The sequence below is a fragment of the Durio zibethinus genome, chromosome 15 (assembly GCF_047325235.1).
Source record: "Durio zibethinus cultivar Kanyao isolate XHJ-2024 chromosome 15, ASM4732523v1, whole genome shotgun sequence".
NCBI lineage: Eukaryota > Viridiplantae > Streptophyta > Magnoliopsida > Malvales > Malvaceae > Durio > Durio zibethinus.
In genome coordinates, this window is record NC_143176.1 from 4,931,724 (window position 1) to 4,953,955 (window position 22,232).

The 22,232-nt window shown below is 34.2% G+C and overlaps 3 protein-coding genes across 4 annotated transcripts; 2 read left to right on the top strand and 1 right to left on the bottom strand.

The window, feature by feature from the left end:
• On the bottom strand, window positions 1-821 carry LOC111301940 (norbelladine synthase-like). The gene is made up of 2 exons (XM_022897909.2): window positions 524-821; window positions 1-281 (listed from the first exon to the last, which is right to left on the bottom strand). Exons 1-2 carry the CDS (start codon window positions 777-779, stop codon window positions 1-3), a joined length of 537 nt encoding a protein of 178 aa, XP_022753644.2. The 5' UTR covers window positions 780-821.
• A 1,246-nt stretch (window positions 822-2,067) lies between these two features.
• Window positions 2,068-5,550, top strand: LOC111302311 (ribosome biogenesis protein BRX1 homolog 1-like). Of its 2 annotated transcripts, none has more exons than XM_022898238.2 (8): window positions 2,068-2,375; window positions 2,460-2,595; window positions 2,855-2,933; window positions 3,066-3,190; window positions 3,459-3,560; window positions 4,353-4,421; window positions 5,033-5,131; window positions 5,290-5,550. In XM_022898238.2, the coding sequence occupies exons 1-8, from the start codon at window positions 2,167-2,169 to the stop codon at window positions 5,419-5,421; spliced, it is 951 nt and encodes a 316-aa protein (XP_022753973.2). In that variant the 5' UTR covers window positions 2,068-2,166; the 3' UTR covers window positions 5,422-5,550. The 2 variants fall into 2 exon arrangements, with proteins under 2 accessions (XP_022753973.2, XP_022753972.2); XM_022898237.2 differs by having other exon boundaries at window positions 2,070-2,375; window positions 2,454-2,595.
• A 3,617-nt stretch (window positions 5,551-9,167) lies between these two features.
• LOC111301671 (CBS domain-containing protein CBSX5-like) lies at window positions 9,168-10,928 on the top strand. Its single transcript, XM_022897505.2, has 2 exons — window positions 9,168-9,622; window positions 9,913-10,928. The coding sequence occupies exons 1-2, from the start codon at window positions 9,264-9,266 to the stop codon at window positions 10,760-10,762; spliced, it is 1,209 nt and encodes a 402-aa protein (XP_022753240.2). The 5' UTR covers window positions 9,168-9,263; the 3' UTR covers window positions 10,763-10,928.
• The last annotated feature ends 11,304 nt before the right edge of the window (window positions 10,929-22,232 follow it).

The following is a 22,232-nucleotide window of genomic DNA, read 5'->3' on the forward strand; positions in this document are numbered from 1 at the left end:
TCATGCATCATGTTTGCTCTCAAGAAATTTTTTTGCAACTTGGGCAGCGGCTGCCAAGAGTTGGATGTTAGGCTTTGGATCCTTAGCTTCGAACTCTTTCTTCACAGCATAGGAAATGTCGGATTTGATGATGCTCGAAGTCATGGATTTCTGTATAATATCAAATCGAACAATTTGAACTGAGCAACCAATTGCTAGACATCCTCCTTTCAATCCTTGTGCCACTTTCACCCTCTTTTTATCATCAATCACTGTGAATTTCTCTGTATAGCTTGAATTCCCTGATTCATTGGAACAATCCATGATCAGCTCAAACCATTAAAACAAAAGAATGATCAAGAATAACCTAAAGTTTAACTTAGTTGATTCATGTAATCACTCTTAAAATAGCATCCCGTAAATCAGAGATTCAATTATTAACACCTGTGATCTTTCTCTTATCTGGCCTCTTTTATATATATAAACCAAAAGAACGATCAAGAAAAACTTGGTTTTGAAGGGTATTTTTATACAGTTTTAGTACCTGGAACAAATGTGAGTCTCAGAACAGTGCCAATCCCACCATCACCTTTCAAAACTTCAATGTTTTGGATAACATTTTTGAGCTGTTTTGCAGCAAGTCTTGAGATTCCGAGATGCCTGTAAAGTTCCCAAACTTCACTTGCTGGCACTTTCACTTCAAGTTCATTGGTGAGATGCTTCAATTCTTGAGAGTGAACTCCCATGTTGATGTGGCAAGCAAATAGAGCAAAGAAAACCAAAGAAACTTGCTTCAACATTTTTCCAAATCTGCTTCTTTGCTTGCCTTGGAACGATTTTTTGATTTCCCTAGCTGCAATTTACAGGGTTTATATAGAGCTCAGGAATGAGCCACGACCCTGCATTAAAGAGATTTGACTGCGAATTAATGCTATATAATAACATTAGTCCTAGAATCCTGGCTATCATTACCAAGATTGAAACTTTAACATAATTAGCAGATTTTCTAGCTAATTTTAAATATATTTGAGTTGAAATTCATGAATGCTAGCTTCCTTTTTTGAGTACATTTTTGCCTAACTAGTTTACCAATACACTTATTAACAAATTAATTAAATCGACAAATAAACATTTTATTTGAAAGATCGGTGAAAAAAAATTTTGCCCCATCATCTTGTATTAAATCTCGACTTATTTGAAGCAAGAGAAAGAATCATTCCTTGAAAAAAACAATTTTTACGTCAAAAAGTGTTCAACTAAGAAAAAAAAAAAATCATTGCTATTGAAGTTGGAGTTATTTATGGTTCATGCAATTAAAATGTGTTGACATTATGATAATATATTTGTATTAATTAAAAACTCCATTTAATTCCCCTTTAACACTGTTGAGCACAAAATACCCTAAAAAACACTTTCTTTTTCCCGAAAATGCTTCTTTGACCCTACATTTTTGCCCTGTAATCTTCTTCCTTTCCAATTCCCCATCAAAATGAAATTCCCCATTAAATCAAAATTAAAGCTCATAAATTGGTAGAAACATACATATATATATATATTATAGAAAATTAATAGATAGAGATTATAATATATAGTTATTTTTTTTCAAGCATATAGTTATAGTTAGTATATATAGTTTTATATATATATATATATATATATATATATATATATATAGACACACACACACACAAATTTAAAAGAATTTTGATGAATTTTTGTTATTTTATTTAAACCATTGCTTAATTAATGCAAAAATTATGAGTTAATAAGTTCTATTTTTTTCATTTAAAATTATCAAAATTTAATTCTTAATCACGAAAACTAAAAATTCGGTGCTCTAATAACAAGTCATATTATAAATCTATGGACAACCTCAAAACATGATTTTAACCTTTTTAAGAAAAAAAAATGATTTTAGCTTTCTGCTACATAAAAACAACATTGTCACAAAAGTTAAGAAAGCCAAGGCCATTGTCAGGCCCATTGTAGCTTCAATCCCTTATAATTTGGACATCGACATCCAATCATGGGCACCCATGGAGTCCATAATTATGCACACTTAGCTCAGCCCTTTTATGAGAAAGGAGTCGGCTTTTAACTAGGGTTTATCAAAGCCAAAATCTTCCAGTTTTCCTGTCTATTCCAGCAGCAAAAAAGCCTTACTTTCAATTCTTTCTTTGTTAAACAATGGGGAAGAAACGAAAGCGCAGCGAAACCCAGACAGCTGAACCAACAAAGAAAGATGAAGGAGCTCCAGAGAGACCAAAAAGGACACTTTTAGGTTGGAAAGACAAGGAAGAAGTTAAGAAACAATCGGAGTCTAATCCCGATTCTTCCCATTTTTTTAGAAACAAAGAGAAAGTTATGGTAACATGTTCTCGCCGTATTAATTACAGGTCAGTTGGATTTTTTTTTCTTTGTCTGAATGTTACGTTGACTTTGTTTTTTATATGTTTTTTTTTTTTTTTTGGTAGGTATAGGCATTTGATGTTGAATATGGTTTCACTTTTGCCTCATTGTAAGAAGGATAACAAGGTAGAGTCAAGGAGTAGTAAAGGGGCTACCTTGAATGAGCTTATTGAGTTGAGGGGTTGTTCTTCCGCTCTGTTTTTTGAGGTAAATATTTAAGCTTTTTTGTTCTTTTCTTTGCGAAATTTAAGTTTGCCCAATTTTGATGCACTGTTAGTTATATTAGGCACAGTTTGATTCACTAAGAGGGCATAGAATTATAAACCTTGGGTCAAATTGAACTCTTTTGAAATGGTATACGCTTAAATTTTTAGGCTAAAGTTAAGGTGGCTTTACATTGCATTAGTTTCGAATTTTATGCTCAAAATATCCAATGTTTATATACAACTCCTTTTGTTTATGCCAGTGTAGGAAACATCAGGATCTTTATCTATGGATGGCAAAGTGTCCCAGTGGTCCATCTGTGAAATTTTTGGTTAATGCCGGTAATAGTTCTCATTTGATTTTTAAAATGTACTATTGTCTCTATTATATTATTTAGTTTCTTGATGTTGTTAACATTGCAGCATGCTGATTTATCTTGTTTCTTGTTTCTTAATGAAGTTCCTTTTTTTCAGTTCACACAATGGAAGAACTGAAGCTCACTGGAAATCATTTGAAAGGTTCTCGTCCTTTGTTGACTTTCTCGGGTAATTTCGAAAAAGATGCTCATTGGAAGCTTTTGAAGGAGATGATCACACAGGTATCTTGATGCTGCTTTTTCTCCTTTTAAATGAATGCTCTTTTGCTATTTATCTTTCTCAAGTATAGATGAAACATGTACTTCCTCACTCTTTGAATCAACTCATTTGACTTCTCTTTTGAGTCACCGAGATAAAGTTATAACAGTTATCTGTGCACCAAAGAGTTGAGATTCTCTTTCCTGATTCTGTGGATTTTTCACTTAAACATGCTTTGGGGTGAAAAGTAAAATATTCCATGACACTATCTTTTCTATTATTTTCTGTCAGATATTTGGAACTCCAAAAGAGCACAGGAAATCTAAACCTTATCATGATCATGTCTTTGTTTTCTCCATTGTTGATGACCACATATGGTTCCGTAATTACCAGGTTTGTGAAGTATATGTTTTTTTGTTTTAATTTGTGTGCAACGTATTTGCCAGTAGTTTAGATTAAATTCTTAATTATAGTTTTCTTTATCTGAGTTTTAAGGTGGAAACCGAAAGCAAAAATTTCATTTATGCTCCTTCTGTCTATTCCTTGGGTGCAACAGATGCTGATTTAGTAATAAACTCCTCATAGCTGCCAATTAAAGCATAAACATGTTAGGGTTGGTCAGTCTAATGGATGTGAATTGTTGCTGTAGTAATTATCAACTATATAAGCTGCCAAAGCTCAGTTTCTTGGATTTCCATTCTTTAACTTAGCATAGATTGCCTATTTTAAAGTGCAGGATCTGGACTGGACTGCTGTAGTTTTCCTAGGAAATTGCCTGCACAGTTTTTTTGTCTATTTTCTCTCTTGACATTGTAGGGACTCTTGAATCAATGTTGGTTATTTTAATTTTAATTCTACTTTGGATTAATCTGTAGTCTATTTTAACATCTGGTCTTTGCGAGTTGGGACTGTGTTACTGCTATTGTATGATGTATGCTGTGAATGATAGATATTTCTGGTTGCTCTGAAGCGTTCAAAAGAAAATGGTGATGAAATGAGCAGCATAAGTTTCTATGGTTTCATATGTTTGCTTCTTTATTATTTGTTGACTAATGGATTTACTTTTGAATTCACCTACCAAGGCTGTTTTCTAATGCAGATTTCATATCTTTGCATCTTTGTTCTTTGTTGATGAATCAATAAACTACTAAATTCATTCTTAACACTGCTGTTTGTCTAATGCAGATATCTGTTCCTCATAATGAATCTGACAAAATGATTCGAGGGGGACTTGATAAAATGACCCTTGTTGAGGTATGCAGTGATATGTGCTTTCCTACTTTTATAATTAGGGCTGAGCAATTGGTCGCTTAGGTTTGAAAAAATCAGTAATTGAATTAACCAACTTTTATTCAACAAATAATTGAACTGACAACAAATTTTTAAATAATTGATAATAACCGAACCGACCAAAATCGGTTCAATTCGGTCAATTTAGTTAAATAACCAAATTTTTCATCATTTTTTCCTCCTATAATGAACAATTATTTAACCACAAATTAAATTCAATAAAATTCAAACTCAAGTATTATTCAAATTAAATTACTAAATAATTTAATAATTTCAATAATATTTTCCAAGAAAAAAAAAGTACTCATCTCAATTTTTTTTACTTATTAAAAGGTTGGTTAATTCGGTCAGTTCGGTTATTAATTTTAAAACCTGAAAATCAATCGAATTAATCAATTTAACCAATCCAAAAAATTGATTATAATCAAAATCCAATAAATTGAATCGAATCAATCGAATTCACTCAGTTTTGGTCGGTCTAATCAGATCCAACGGATTTTTGCTCACCCCTATTTATAATATGATTTTCAAGTACTTGTGGTTGTAATTTAATTCTAGATACTGGTTCTGTACAGGTTGGTCCAAGATTTTGTTTGAATCCAATCAAGATATTTGCTGGCAGCTTTGGAGGTCCAACACTATACGAGAATCCTTTCTATGTATCACCAAACCAGGTTAGAGGATTTTACGTTAATCTTGATGTTGTTAGTGCAAGTTATATGTGTTGAAGGAGATTGTCATGGGTTCTGTTAAAGTAGGGGGTGATTCATGTCCCTCTTTTACAGATTTGATAATTTTTGACACGATATGCTTCCTTTCCTGGCATTTGCAGATCCGAGCTATGGAGAAAAGGCAGAAGGCCGGGAAGTATGCGAAGAAAGTCAAAGCTAAGACTAGGAGGAAAATGCATGAGCTATCTAATCCATTGGAGCCTGATGAATTTGCAGATATGTGGAGGGAATAATGTATCTCAAAGGGTTTTTTTTTTTGCAAGTAAAAAAAATAATTATTCCCTAAAATCGTTTTGTATCCAGTTGGAAACGGCAGATTATGGTTAATTTTTCTCTCTAAGCTTACTACACTATTGCTTTAATTCAAGTTCTTGGGCCCAACATTTTAATTTCAAGATCAATAGTTTCAAGGTCAAAAATTATTTCATTACTAAAAACATTGTTCAAAAAGATATTATCGTGCGGTAAGTATTTATATTTATTAATGTAATATTTATAAATTTATATAGTTGATTAGTAATTTAATCAAGATTAATAGGTATCGTTAATCGAATTAACATGTGAGCATATAATTTTATGTTTAAGGTCCTCTTAAATAAATATCCAAATATTTTGTTAATGAATGATCTGATTTTTTTATTTAAAGAAAAAGATTTAAATTTCTTTCTTTGCAAATTAAAAAAAAAAATCTCTTTAAGAGGGTTAAGTTATGATTTAACTATTTAAAAAAAAAGAATTCAAAATTTAAAGCATTTTATTCGTACAATTATTTTAAAAAATAATATCTATATTTTTTTATATTTTCAAATTGCAACATCTTAAAAAAAAATGAGTGCAAGTTTTAGTCAATTATTCACACGATCGCTGAGAATGTTGAATTTTCTCAACAAATACAAGAACAAAAGCCGTATAATCGAAACAAAGATCCGAAAAGCCATTATAAGCTATCTCTCATCCCAATCTCCTCCAATCCTCCATGCTTTTATCAATGATTTTCTTTTTCAATTTTTATAAAAAATTCTTGCTCTCATCTTATTATTATATTGTAAATGTACTTATCTGTCACACGAAACCGTACGGATCATGACAGCTCATTGGTCTGGATTTTCATGTGGACTTGTCAGTTGTCTTGTCTCTTTTCTCTTTAGCCTTTTCTCTTCTCTTGATGTTATTATTCCATCCAACGCCTTTCCTTTTTTGTATTTTTGTGGTTAAGAAAGTTGGGTTTTTGTTCATTAATGAGCTCCAAGCTTTGCATCCAATGCAATTGGTTTTTTCTTTTCTTTTTTTTATAAAAAATTATGTACGGATGAATTGGCTTTTCCTTTGATCATTACATCTAATTAAGTCAGAGCAAGTTGGCTGATATAGTGATGTCTAATTCAGGGCTTTGATCTTCACAAAAAAGAAAAAATCTTTTGGAGAAAGCCTGTCTGCTGACCTTTTAAACTTTGAAAGTGAAATTCAATTGTCATTTGATTCTTTAATTTCTTTCTTTTTGAAGTACTAATGAATTGGCTTTTCCTTCTCTTTTTTGCACAAGGAAACAAAACGTGCGAGCTGGCCCTCAATTTTTTCTTTGAAAACAGCATTAATTGACTGAATGTAATTTATTTTAATGTCACTTTCTCTTGTGAGGCCAAGGCTGTCTTAATCAGAAGAAGAAAAATCTAACAAGAATTCTTTGGTTACAGTGAATGATAAGCCATAGAAAATTTCATTTCTTTGAGAACTGACAATTTTGTTCTCATTCTGATTCTTTCAAAAGGCATCACATCCACATGAATTTTGCAGTTTATAGTGCAAGGATTGAGTATGAACAAGTATGAACAAGCATGAACCGCATAATCAAACATGCAAAAGCATTACATGCTTTTATTTTCCCATTTTACTCTTGGAAGAACAACAGGCCTGAAAAACTAGCAGCCTGTTTATTTCAGCTCAAAAACCATGGCTAAAGGACATAACCCTTTTCGTTTTGGATATAAAGTTTAACCCAAAAGCACATGACAAGAAAGATTCTTGATCTTTGTTGACATAATTGCAAATTGGTTGTATAACATTCCAATTTTATATGGAAAATTTAAGTTAATAATATATAAAAAACCTTAAATTTTTATTTTGAGGTGTTTCCTATATAATAAAATTATGAAATATTCGAATTAAAATCATCAATACTTAATAAATTTGGTGCTGATGTTTATAAGTTGAAAAACTTGTTTTCAATTACCAACTCCATTTAAAGCTTATATAAGGTCACTTTCTTGTAATTTAATCACTTTGTTGCCAGGCTTTATCCCACAGTCATTCTTTGTAATGAAATTCTGATGACTTTCAACAATGTACCTTTCTGAATGGCTCAAAACAGTAAGGAGATGGTTAAGATGTAGCATCAATTCAGTAATGAAGAGAGAGAATTATTTTCCTCTTCAAATGGTGACATAATTTAGGGTCCCCCACTCCTTTCCTAATCTCCTTTTTCTAAGCCATCAAACAGTAATATTTTCTTTTTGACCCATAAAAACAAAACGAAGTAAAGGTTTGCATCATGATTGGGCAAATCGTAATTGGTTGGAGTTGCAACTTGGAAAGGTCATGCATGGACTACCATTTTGCTCATTTTGATTTTTGATGCAAATATGTACATTCCTATATTACTATCATGCAAAATAGTAATTCATATATTTATTTTATTTTTTATAAAAAAATTATAAATTATAAATTATAATTTGAAAAATATAAAATATATTTTTTAATTTTTATTAAAATTTTTAATTATATTATTTTAATTTTTTTATTATTTTCATGATATATCTTTATATCGGATCCTGATGTATTTCGCCAATTCATGCCTGCATCAGCAGTGGCTTTCAGATTTTCTACTTTCGAAGTTGGTGTGCTCATTTGAACCTTATTATAAGAAGAAAAAAGGAATGGCTTAAGAAAAATTTTGGTTAATAAAAAATCATTGATTTGATCAAATGAGTTCTAAGCATCGACATGGGTGAATTAATTTTCTAAATTTGCCAATGGTTTTGGCAGCAATTTGTTGAAAAAAAGTTTGAATGATGACCATTTCTATTGAAATTAACACATGAATTTTATGTATGCCATTGGTAATTTCTTTTGTCTTTTATTGGAAATGAGAAATTCATCAATTCAACCAAAAATAAAAAAAGAAAAAGAAAATATTTGATAGACAAAAAGGAAAAGTTTTGGCTAATGGGGCCAAGTTCATTTGCTTAATTGAAGGTCACACTATCAATCACTATTACAAGCCACCATTACAAGAACATCAATGATGCTCGGGCGAAAGCTGAATCGACATGGTGAATAACTTGAACTCGTGTTCAATTTGAAATTATTAAAAATGTAATTTGAATATGATCAAATTTTAATTTTTAAATTTGATTTAAAATAAAAATTAAATTATTTATATTTATTCAATAAATTGTGTTTATTGAATTAAAAAACAGTTAGACTCATGTTAAATTTTAAATTTAATTATTTATATTAAAATTTGATCTCAAATTAATATATTTTAAAAAATAATTTTTTAATAAAAAAATATATATTATAATATAAAAATTAATTTATAAATTATTTCAAATAAATATTAAAATATTTAAACTCAATTTATTTAATAAATCAAATTATTTGAATTCTAACTTAATTTAAAAATAATTAAATTAAACTCAAATTTTATTCAAACAAATGGTGACTAATTTACCCTAACACAAAGTAAACCGATCATGCACTATAAAGTACATATAAGCTCAGAGACTTGATGAAAAACGGTGAAATACAACAAGACAACTGATCTGTAATCTGAATCGTTCATTTAATTTACATTATAAAACAAAATAAAATGGACCCCACATTTCCTTTTTGCACTTTGGTACCTTGTACCGTACCCCCTTCCCTTCATTTTCCAAGCAACTTCACTTCTCTTATATGTAACCCCGGCAATCTCCAATTTCAGCATCTGTCTTCAAGAACACTGCAAAAAAAAAAAAAAAAATCAGAAAAAAATTTCTTCCCTACTTTTAATTTCTCATATTTCCATAGTTTTTGGATGGCAGTGAGGTTACTGTCACATGAGTTATCTGACCTCTGTCTTGGCAAGCCAGCGTTGAGGTCAATTTCTATTACATCCACCATTGCTGAGGTACTCGAGGTCTTGAAAACCTCTGATGATAACTTTGTTAGTGTCTGGAGTTGTGACCATAAGGCTAAAGCTAGTTCTGGGTTTGAATCAGCTGGTGGTTTTTCTGATGATTGTAGATGTGTAGGCAAAGTTTGTATGGTGGATGTTATTTGTTATCTTTGCAAAGATGAAAATTTGGTGTCACCTTCTGTTGCTTTGAAGGAGCCTGTTTCTGTTCTTTTACCTAAGACTCCTGGCCTTGTTGTGCATGTGGAACCATCTTGCAGGTACAGACAACGGAAATGTTTGGATTCTTTTTGAGTTATCCCAAGTTATCTTTCTGGATTTTTCTTCACTTCTTTCAATGTTTTGGGTATCTGGTTTTGTTTACAAGTTCCCAGTTTTTGGTTTATCTTCGACTCAAGATAAACATTTCGGTTTTTGTCAGACTGCAAATTGATGGCCCTAGTTCAAGTCTCTCTTAAGTCTTCAATGAAATTTAGTTCTTTAAAGATAAAATCAATGATAATTGTTGTTGAATTTTAAGTAATTAATCATAATTGTTTTGTTTTTTCAGCTTGTTAGAAGCAATTGATCTTATTCTCCAAGGAGCTCAAAACCTTGTGGTACCAATCAAAACCAAGCTCAGCAACAAGAGAAAACAGCACCAGAAGCCTTCACCAACTGTCACAATCCACAAAGGCCGTGAATTCTGCTGGCTAACTCAAGAAGATGTGATCAGATTCCTACTCAGCTCCATTGGCCTCTTTTCACCAATCCCTGCCTTCCCCATTGACACTCTTGGTATCATTAGCCCTGACATCCTCACCATTGAGTACCACTCCCCTGCCTCAGCTGCCACAGGATTCATTTCTCGTGCCCTGGTGGACCAAACTTCTGTGGCCGTGGTTGACAGTGACGGAACTTTGATTGGTGAAATTTCTCCCTTCACCTTGGCCTGCTGCGACGAGACAGTCGCAGCAGCCGTCAGGACCTTGTCCTCTGGGGATCTAATGGCCTATATTGACTGTGGAGGTCCCCCAGAAGACCTTGTCCGGGTTGTGTCGGCAAGGTTGAAGGAGAGAAACTTGAATGGAATGCTGGAGCATTTCACAATGTCCATGTCTTCTGGTGGATTCGCATCTGCATCTTCATCCTCTGATGAGGAGTCCATGACTAGTCCAGTGTCACCTTTGCCAAGGTCAGGAAGGTATAGTAGGTCAATGAGTTATTCAGCCAGGATGGTGAGAAGATCTGAAGCAATTGTTTGTCATCCCAAGAGTTCACTAGTGGCAGTGATGATCCAAGCCATTGCTCACAGGGTGAACTATGTTTGGGTTATAGAGGATGATTGTAGCTTGGTTGGAATTGTCACTTTTTCTGACCTGTTAAAAGTTTTCAGGGAACATCTGGAAACCATGGCCTGACAAGACGAGAAGCTTTTGATTAAAGTTTTGCTAATCTTCTGCTAGGATTTTGATTAAAGATCTTGCCCTTTATTTCATGATTCTGGTTGTAAGACTATTGTCACGTGTTTGAAAGATAGTTCTTGAAAATCAGATAGTCGAAAAAAGTGAAACATGTGGGTACAAATGGACTTGTCTATCAGTTTCATATCTTAAAATGCTCAAGATCTTGCCTGGAATTATAAAAAATTGTATATGAATATATCAACTGGCCTTACTTTAAGAAGCAGCTTGAGCTTGCAGATTGTGAGCATGACATGGATTCAGTTAAAGATTTAAATAGCATTTAGATGATGAGATATGTCAATGTTTTCTCAGGCAATATTTTGATGATAGGAAAGTGAAAAAGGGCATGTCCCATTAAAAAAGAAGTTAATGTTCATATACATATATATATATATATATATATATATATAGATATAGATATAGATATAGATATACACACACAAGTATTCACTTATACTAATATAAAAATTACATTTTTTTATATTTTAATCAAAATTAAATCCATAATATTTATATTTATTTTTTCTAAAACTAAAGAAAAAATGTATAATTGTTATACTGATGTAAATCCTTCTTCACATATATTTGAATAGAATCTGCTTGGTGAATTTATTTAAAAGGTCTTGTTAGGTAAAATTCGTTGGATTATTGGTTTTGAAAGATTAAAAACTTTCAAGAATTTTTTTAAAAAATATTATATTCTTACAAATTTTCAGGTTGTAAATAAACAACTATAAACGAAGCTGAAAAGTAATCAACAAAACAATAAAAAAGAAAAGATATAAAAAATCATGAATTTAGTTTAATTAATTTATTTAGTCATATGAAAAAATGGTATTCGACAGATTTAAAATTCAAATTATAACATTAGTAATTTTTTCTCTTTAATTTTAGATTGTCACTTCTTTTATATGGAATGTGCAAAAGGTTTGGTTTAAAAAAGAATTTTAGAGTTTTATAAAGTTGATACAAATCTGAAAAATTAATTTAATTAGTGGAATTCAATTTAATCTGATTTGATTTAAAAAAATAATCTAAATTATTCAAATTTAAATAAAAAATAATTTGAAAAATTAATCCAACATAATATTAATTTTAATTTTAATTAATTTGAATTTTTAAAATTTAAAATTATACAAATTGGATAATCCAAATTTAAATAATTCTAATATCAAATTTAAATGATTCCAATCTGAAAGTACTTCCAATTTTTTTTACTTGAAAAATTAAACCCAACTGGACTAATACTGTTCAATTATCACTGAAGCTGAATTATTATCAACTCATCATGGATTTTCACCTTTGTGAACAAATTTTTTTGTTTTAAAGAATTGAAAAGTGAATCAGTGGACAAGATTTTTCTAGTTGTAGAATTGTAATTGGAGGAATATATAAATATATATAAATATAAGTATTCACTTATGAAAGAAATACACATTTTTAAATCCTCAGATTAAAATTAAATTCATAATACTTATATTTAACATTTTTTTAAGGGTAAAAAATTTGATAACTTTTATACTATCGTAAATGAATCCCTTTACATATATATATATATATATATATATATATATATATATGAGTAGAATCTGATTGGTCAATTTATTTAAAAGGTTTGTCACGTAAAATTTGCTGGATGAATAGTTATGAAAGATTAAAATTTTTGAGAATTTTTTCAAGTTTTAAACAAACAACTGTATAGGGAGAAGAAAATTGATCAACAAAACAATCAAGACAACTAGAATCAGGGTTAAATGTGAAAGCTATGCACTGTTTTAACATGGGATTATGTCTTGTTCTTATTGACAGTTTATTTTCTTGGAATCTCTCATTAATCTGGTTGAAGGCTTCAGGTATAGTCTCTGTATGTTTTATGGTGGTCCTAGCAGAAAGTAGGCGACCGATCACAATATGTTTATTTCCTCACTGAAGCATGTGAACCATGGAAACTTGAAATTCTAGGTATGGCCTGGAAGAACAAACTATATGGTATAACATTCAACAACTGAAATCAGGGAAAAGAACCTCACAAATGATAATTCCTCTATTATTAGAAACTTGGATTGGTTGAAAAGCTATTTCTATATTGTATAAATGTGTTGATATTACATAAACAATGTTAATAATTGAACAGTTCTCCAGGTTTAATCAATTAGCAAAACTTTCGAGTTTTTACATTTGGATCAAATTTTATCAGTTTCAAGTTGTGCAAATGGCTATCCAAGAAAGGGTTATATCTTATAAGGAGCATAGGTGAGGGAGCCTTTCACAAAGAGGCAAAAGCAGCGGCATGGTTTTAGAATTGTTTAATCTTGGAAAACAATAGCTTATTGTCAGATTTTGTATGATGTAAACGACAATGAAAATCATCTTCCAACTACTAGATAGACCACAGTGTGAATATCTTTCTTTCCCATATGTCCCACAATCCTGTTTAGAAAGAACAAAAAAATGTCAGATTCACACTTAATTGTCCCACGTTCTGATAGAAACAAAATGGTTTGTGCCATCTTGCAAAATCCAGCTGCTGAATTTTTATTTAGAAAATATATTAATGAGAAAGGGATGGCTAACAGAAATGCCAACGCAAAGACCAAACCAAACCCTCCCTGCTTTCGATTTGTTTAATGCAAAGCCAAGCTAGTGGTCACCGGATGTGGAATTTATATTAAACTGGTTACCTATCTCTGTCGCCTTCCTTGATAAGTTTTCAGAAAAAATTGTGTGGGGGCAGATGTTAGGTAGCCATTACTTTCTCCCCGCAAAACCAATTTGGTGTGCTACACTTATTGGGTGTGTGGCATAATGTCAATGTTTATCCGAGGTAAGATTGAAACATCTTACTTATTTTTCGAGACACTTGAGTGATCTGACTCTTCCTGCCTATTTCTATTGAGGTGTTTGACACCGACTAATACAAGATTAGTTTTGATAGCACTTGTCACCTGATCATTATCCTCTTAGATTGGCACTAGCCGAAGAGATGGATAACTGAAGAAATACAGTATACATGAATCGAACCACATGGTCTTTTTGTTGGTTTGTTTCATTTAAAACAAAAGTTTTGGTGTATAGACATGAATTCTTTAAACAACACTGCATATTTTGATTTCCTTCGAAAAGTTTACAATGAAATTTACCTATTAATAGCGTTTCCAGAAGTTTTTTTTTTTTTGAAACTGAGATTTGCAGTTTCAAGTTTTCATTTGATTTAACTGTAACCGTTGAAGCAGAGAAGTTGTTTACCAAATATGTATTAATAGTACACCCCTAAGTCATGGGGATTTGACTAGCAACCAGAGTGTCACGGACTAAGCTTTCTCTCAACAAGCAATAGACCGTGCGACACTTGAATGGACGCTCCCAACCAAGCCAACCTTCAATAGATCGATATCTGAACAAATAACCATAAGCCATGGTTAGTCACAACCATTCACAATAAGGCACAACATATCGAGATCAATCTCAAGCACACACACAAGAAGGCGTATTCGCATCGAGAAAAAGAAAAACACATCGAGGCAACAATCGGGACATTCAATCGGGATGAGTTTTATTATAAACGGGAATCATACATCGGGACCTCCCACCATCACCAGGGCCAGGGGGTAGCCCTTGGTGGGTGGCCTAAGCTCGCATAGCACCCAGTGAGACAGCCCAACACTACGCTGTCGGCTCACCCCTCCTAAAGAGCCTTAGAGATTTTAAAGCTATGCTACCAGTAACCATTACAATGTTTGAAATGGAGACACTTTTCTTAGCACAAGGGATCTACCCGGCCATGGCCCTATACATGGGTGGCTCATGGCAACCTAAGTCCCGGTCATGGCCCTATATAAGGTTGGCTCATGACATCCTCCCCCCACCTATTCTATCGACGTCCTCGTCGACTTGCTGGCTTGAAATTCTTCAATCTTCCTTTGAAATCTCTGGAGGTCGTGCGCTCTCTCCCAGCTAGTTTCTTCTAGTCCTAATCCCTCCCACTTCACTAAGTACTCCCGAACTAGTCTTCGAGATATCTTGGTTTCCCTGTCAGCTAAGATCTCTTCGACTCGACGCTATGAGGGTGGCTTTATGGTGACGGCGGCTCTGGTTAGCTCCTTTCGGCTAGCATCTGTAGGATCTGCATGGAAAGGTTTCAGGTTGCTCACATGAAATACTAGGTGCACCTTCATCCACTGTGGTGGGTCAATTTTGTAAGAAGCATTCCCCACCTTGGAAAGGACCCTTACTGGACCTTTATATTTGCGCACCAGTCTACGATCTCTCTTTCTCAGGAACCTGGTTTGTTCAGGAACTAGTCGGACAAGAACCAAATCACCAGCTTGAAATTGTTGAGCTCTACGACCCTTGTCTGCCCATTTCTTCATCCGCTTTGATGCTTTCTCCAGTAGGCTTGTGCAATCTCTGTGTTTTGTTTCCACTCTTTGCTGAGATTGAAGGCTCTCAGATTTTTTCCTCCATATTGTTCCAAAGAAGTGTGGGGTAGCCTTGGTAGTTATCCGGTGACCACCTTAAATGGGCTCTTGTTGGTGGAAGAGCTTTTGTTGAAATTAAAGCAGAGTTGAGCCACGTCCAACAATGAAGGCCAGTCTTTCTGATTAGCTTGAACAAAATGCCTCAAGTATTCCTCTAATAATCTGTTGAACCGTTCCGTTTGACCATCGATTTTGGGGTGATAGCTTGAGGAGATGTTGAGTTGGGACCCCAATATTTTGAAAAGTTCTCTCCAGAAGGACCCCATGAATCTCGGATCTCGATCGCTGACAATGTTTTGAGGGAGGCCCCAGTATTTGACCACATGTTTGAATAATAGTCGAGCTGTGTCTTTCGCAGTGCAATACTTGTGAGCGGGAATGAATGTGGCATATTTAGAGAACTGATCAATTACCACCAAAATCGCTCTAAGGTCACCAACCTTGGGTAGGCTCGAAATGAAATCGAGGGAGATGCTTTCCCACGGTCTGGTGGGTACTGATAGTGGTTCAAGCATGCCTGCAGGTTTCTTCCTTTCAACCTTGTCTTGTTAGCAAATGAGGCAAGTCTTCGTATAGTCCATCACATCTTATCGCATGTGAGGCCAATAGTATCCCTGTTTCAATAACGCTAAAGTGCATTGCCAACCCGGGTGTCCCGCCCATGGTGTGTCATGACATTCCCTCATTAGCATCTGTCTCAGACTTTCTGCTCTTGGCACAAACACTCGAGGCCCCTTGGTCCATAGGACCCCATTTTCTTGCTAGAAGTACTTGGACTTCCTTTCTTCCACTAGCTTCAGGATGGCACAAGCTTGCGGGTCCTTCCCTAAGTGATCTCCAATTAACTTGTGAATGTCCGTAGTGGCTCTACTAATTGCCATTGGGGCAATTCTTCTAAGGGCCGCTAGATCTGCTCGCTTGCTTAATGCATCGGCTACTTGATTGGTCTTTTCAGCGGTGTGCTCAAAATAAAAGTCGAATTCCGCTAAAAATTTCTGCCACCTAGCTTGTTTTGCCGTAAGCCTTGGTTGGGTGAGAAAATGGCTAACGGCCGTATTATCTGTCTTCACGACAAAGTGTGAACCCAATAAGTAATGTCGCCAAGCCCTCAAGCAGTGAACCACTGCGAGGAGTTCTTTTTCCTGGGCCGTATATTTCCTTTTAGTTTCACTTAGCTTCCTACTTTCAAATGCTATCGGGTGATGTTGTTGCAAAAGCACTCCTTCAATAGCAAAATCGGATGCATCCGTCTGAACTTCGAAGGGCTTTTCAAGATCAGAGAGAGCTAAGATGGGATCCTTCATAATAGCATTCTTCAATCCCTTGAAGGCCTCTTAGCACTCACTCATCCAACACTATTTACGCTCCTTCTTCAATAGCTCCGTGAGGGCTGTGGTCTTGCGAGAGTATCCTTCCACAAACCTTCTATAGTAGTTGGCTAGTCCCAAAAATGAGTGAAGCTCACTAACATTCTTTGGTGTTATCCACTCTTTGATGGCCCTAACCTTTTTCATGTCCATTCGAATATGGCCACGTTCGACAATGTGATCGAGAAAATGGATTTGGGTCTGAGCAAATGCACACTTCTCTCTTTTTACGTATAACTGGTGGTCATGTAATCTTTGAAGTACCTGGCACAGGTGCTCTTAATGCTCTTCCAAGGTGGAGCTATATACCGCTATATCGTCTAAATAGATGACTACAAATTTATCTAGGTAGTCATGGAACACCTGATTCATCAATATACAAAATATGGCAGGAGCATTGGTCAGTCCAAAAGGCATAACAAGAAATTCAAATGCACCATACCATGTCACATAAGTGGTCTTTGGCTCATCTCCTTCAACGATTCGGACCTGATGGTAGCCAGATCTCAGGTTCAATTTGGAGAAATACTTGGCCCGGTTCAATTGATCAAACAAGTCTGCTATAAGGGGAATAGGATATTTGTTTCTTACGGTGACTTTGTTCAAGGCTCTGTAGTCAACACATAATCGCAAACTTCCATCGTGCTTCTTCTGAAATAGCATTGGCGCTCCGAAAAGAGCATTTGATGGTCTGATGAACCTGACTTGTAGCAGCTCATCTAACTGTTTTCTTAGTTCGGCCAACTCTGACGGGACCATGCGGTAGGGCACTCTAACAGAGGGTTTCGTTCCTGGGAGGAGCTCGATTTCATGGTCCACTGCTCATCGAGGGGGTAGAACTTTAGGCAACATCTCTGGCATCACCTCTTCGAATTCTTCCAACACTTTTTCCACACCATCAGGTATTGGTTCTACTTTCTACCCTTCTTTGTAAATCGGCACCGCCACAAAAGAGGGTTCCCCTCTCTTTATCCCTTTCTTGAACTGTAAAGCTGAAATCATTTTCTTCCCACTATTTGGTAAGTTGTTGGCTGGCATCACACATGGGTGTTCTCTTAAGAACAACAAGCAGCTAGCGACAGGGATAGGGATGACCTGAGCCAACATCATGAAGTCCAATCCGAGGACAACATCAAAGTCATCCATGAGGGAAACTGTAAAGTCTACCTTTCCCTTCCATGGTCCTAATCGAGTTGTCACACTTTTGAAGCTTCCACTGATCGCAAAGGCTAGCGAATTGATCGTCTTCATTCGTCCACAGTCTTTACTAATCTGAAGACCACACATTTTTGCTTCTTCTGGTGTGATGAAAGTGTCGGTTGCACCCGTATCCACCATGACCTTGGTGGCTTTCTCATTGATCGTCAAGTTCACATACATCAAGCCCCTACTCTGCTATTTCTTTATAGTGTTCAATTGGGTGCGAAGGGCATTGAGGAACCTTATTGAACCCATCATGACTGGCTCCTCTTCAGCTTCTTCAATGCTCTCTAGCACTTTTACGGACTCTTGAGATGAGTCCTTAAGGCATTAAGGGCTCTCCTGTGCGGGCATTCAGCCACCCGATGCGACTCCTTGCAAAGAAAGCAAGCTAGCGGTTGTCTAGGCTTGAAAATTCCTGCGTTGCTTGTCTTGGGCTGGGTGCTATCTCGACCAAAGGACCTCTTGTCTGATCCCCCACTGAAGGGTCGGTCCAACCTAGTCATCTTTCTTCCACTCCCAAAGTTAAAGCTACTGCCAGCTGATGAAGGATTTTTTCGTTTTAAAGAGCCATCATTGTAATCGTGAAGACGTTCAGCTGCAGCCATGGCCGTGGCTACATCTTGCACTTTCTGCCTTTGTAGTTCTGTCCTCGCCCAAGGCTTGAAGCCCTCAAAAAAATAGAACATCTTATCCTTTTCAGACATGTCCCGAATATCCAACATCAGGGTAGAAAAGTTTCTCACAAATTCTCGCACCATTCCGGTTTGCACCAACTCTCGAAGTCTCTTTCGAGCCATATACTCCACATTCTCAAGGAAAAATTGGTTTTTCAATTCTCGCTTCAGATCCGTCTAAGTCTTAATCGGGCACTCATCATCGATAAACTTGGAGTGCCACCACAGCTTGACATCCCCTGCGAGGTACATCGACGTCATTGTCACCTTGTCTTCCTCTGAATTTGTGTGTATAGCTCGAACGTATTGCTCCATGTCAAATAAGAAATTTTTAAGTTCCTTAGCATCCCTTACCCCCTCATAGCATCGAGGCTCCGGCACCTTGGGCTTTTGTCCCCTTTCCATCGAGCTCGAGCCCGATCTGGCCACAACCATTTGTAGGATGCTCACCTATGCTCTGAGCTCCTCAAACTCCTTTTGGAGAATGTTCAAGGCATCTCTAGCCTCTTCGCTCACATTATGGAGAGTATCAGACAACTCCTGCTAGGTTGTCTCGATCTCTCTCACTCGATCTTTCATCACCATATGAGTTTTCATTGCGGCCACCGCGGCCTTAAGTTCCTCAATTCTCTGTTGATGATCCGGTCCACCACTTGTGGCCATTTCATCCATTTTTCTAGCACTTCTCAATCGTGCTCTGATACCACGTGTCACGGACTAAGCTTTCTCTCAACAAGCAATAGACCGTGCGGCACTTGAATGGGCGCTCCCAACCAAGTCAGCCTTCAATAGATCGATATCTGAACAAATAACCATAAGCCATAATTAGTCACAAGCATTCACAATAAGGCACAACATATCGAGATCAATCTCAAGCACACACACAATAAGGCATATTCGCATCAAGAAAAAAAAAACACATCGAGGCAACAATCGAGACATTCAATCGGGATGAGTTTTATTATAAACGAGAATCATACATCGGGACCTCTCACCATCACCAGGGCCAAGGGGCAGCCCTTGGTGGGTGGCCTAAGCTCGCATAGCACCCGGTGAGACAGCCTAACACTATGCTGCCGGCTCACCCCCCTAAAGAGCCTTAGAGATTTTAGAACTATGCTACCAGTAACCATTACAATGTTTGAAATGGGGACACTTTTCCTAGCACAAAGGATCTACCCGGCCATGGCCCTATACATGGGTGGCTCATGGCAACCTAAGTCCCGGTCATGGCCCTATACAAGGTTGGCTCATGACACAGGGACTGGGATATCAAATGAAAGGTTTTTTTTCTTTTTTTTTTCAAATGTTTTTGGGATCCTAGGAATTATTTATTCATAGCTTAGGTGCCAATGATCAATGAAATAGAATTTACCCGTATCATGCTTCGAGATTAAGATATAATACGATCATTTTATTTTAAAGTAAAACTTTAAAGTAATTAGAAGTTTTTTTTTTAATCATTCTAAAATTTTTTAATTTACATAATCTGTCAAGTAAAATTTATATCTTTAATCCAACTAATGATACGTTTCTATATATTTAAAAACAAACTATATAAAAATATAAAACTATTTTATAAGATTTCATCAACCAACATTTTCTCTTACGACTAAGTAATCTTTCCCATTTTGATCTTCTAGTTTCTCATAAGACTAAGAAAAATTTTCACTTACTCATCTGTAAAGAAAAAATAAAAAAAAAATGAGTAAATCACAGCTCAGTAAATATGGCTTACACACCTTATCGGTTCAAGTATTGTTTTTATACATAACATATAGATCATTTAAAACATTCGTCAAATCATAATATCAAAACATTTCAACGATCATCATTTTGTTAAACGTTTCGTAAATTCATAAATCAATATCAAACGTATCAATTAATAAATCATTGCAAAATATGTTGCCATTCAAATATTGTAATAAAATCAAATCATTAATCAATTTTTAGAAATCATCATAAATCATCTTCATATACAAATTATGGATCAATCTTTAAAATCATCACGAATCATCATAAATCATTAGTTCATCATTGGTTTATCGTTACTTATAATCACTGTTATAATCCGTGACATTAGCCATTTCAACAATTTCATTCTCATGATTATTACTAATTATTATAACTAGTTAACTAGGGCCTTATGCTAACTACTATAACCTGTTAATATGATAACCACTATAACCCGTTAGTCAAGGCATTAGAACAAGTTCTGGTATCAATGATCTTATTTTTCAAGGATATAAATATGTAGCTATCATAAAACCGTTTCTTAAACATAAATCATTTTCTCATTTCATTCATAAGTATGATTTATCATTTACATAGCAAAACACAAAATAATCATATGTTTGATCCTATTTTCAAATATAAAAAATAAAGGAATAAAGCATTTACTCATTTAAAAATATACATACATGCGTAGGTTCAAAAAAAAGTAAAGTATGTGAGATTTTACTTATTTTCTTTTGATTTTATCACTCAATTATTCCTCAAAACAATTAATAGCCTATTCAAAATCATTTCAACGTATCATAAATTAATCAATTCTTTTTGAAACCATTTATACTAAAAACAACTAAGTTATTCGAGAATTAACACAACTAATTAATTTTGACAGCCTACACTACTTTCACTGAAACAATCATATCTCAAGATATCAAATTCGGAATTAAGATTCTTTTAATGCGTTAGAAACTAGACTTGATAATCTTTCTACCCATATATGGCCCATTATGTAATTTCTTATAAATTAATTGTAATAATTTTTGTAATCTATGTCATATGCTGCTGTCAGATAACGTGTATATATTCTAATACAAATTATATATTTATTCATATGAAATTTCAAATTCAATTCTACTTGTTTCGTTGGAAAATAGATTAAATAAGCTTTTCAAACATATATGGCTTAATCTCTAACTCCTATAAAGTTTATGACAAGTTTTGAAATTCATCACTAATGTTACTGTCATGTAACCTGCACATATTTAAGTAAAAATTAGACAAGTTTTCATGAAAAATTTAGAATCGACTTTCATTTATTTTGTTGAAAAGTAGATTCAATAAACTTTCCAACGATATACAATAATTATAGTAATAATACATTCATTAATACAAAATTTTATTTTAATTTATTGTTGTAAATAATAATATCTCATTCAAAAATAGAATTTCTTCTTCATTCTTAAAAAAAACTCAAATATCTACTTTCAGTCTTTAAAATCCATTCAATAATCATCATTAAATCTTAATAACATGAAGTAAATAAAACCCAATAATTTACGCAAATTGATCATGAAGATTAATGAAAGATTTTATAATTTTTTTTATTTTTCTCTCAAAAATTTAATTCCAAATAATAACAACTAGCATGATACATTTCTTAAATAAAAAGATGGCATATATTTACCTTTAAAAGATTAACTCGATTGTAACTTCTAATTTCGAATTTTCAATATAATTTTTCATACTCTCTAACCCTAAAAAAGACGATGAAAAAAAACTCCCATTTCTTTTTTATTTCATGATAGTTAGTTTTTTTTTTTTTTTTTTCATTTAATACCTCAACATTTTTTTTCTTTTACTAATTAATCTTTTAAAAAACTGAAGAAATTTGGCCCAATTATCATTTAGGCTAGGGTATTACAATCTAGGCATAAAGAATTCAGACCATAGTTATGATGATTTGCAAATTGCA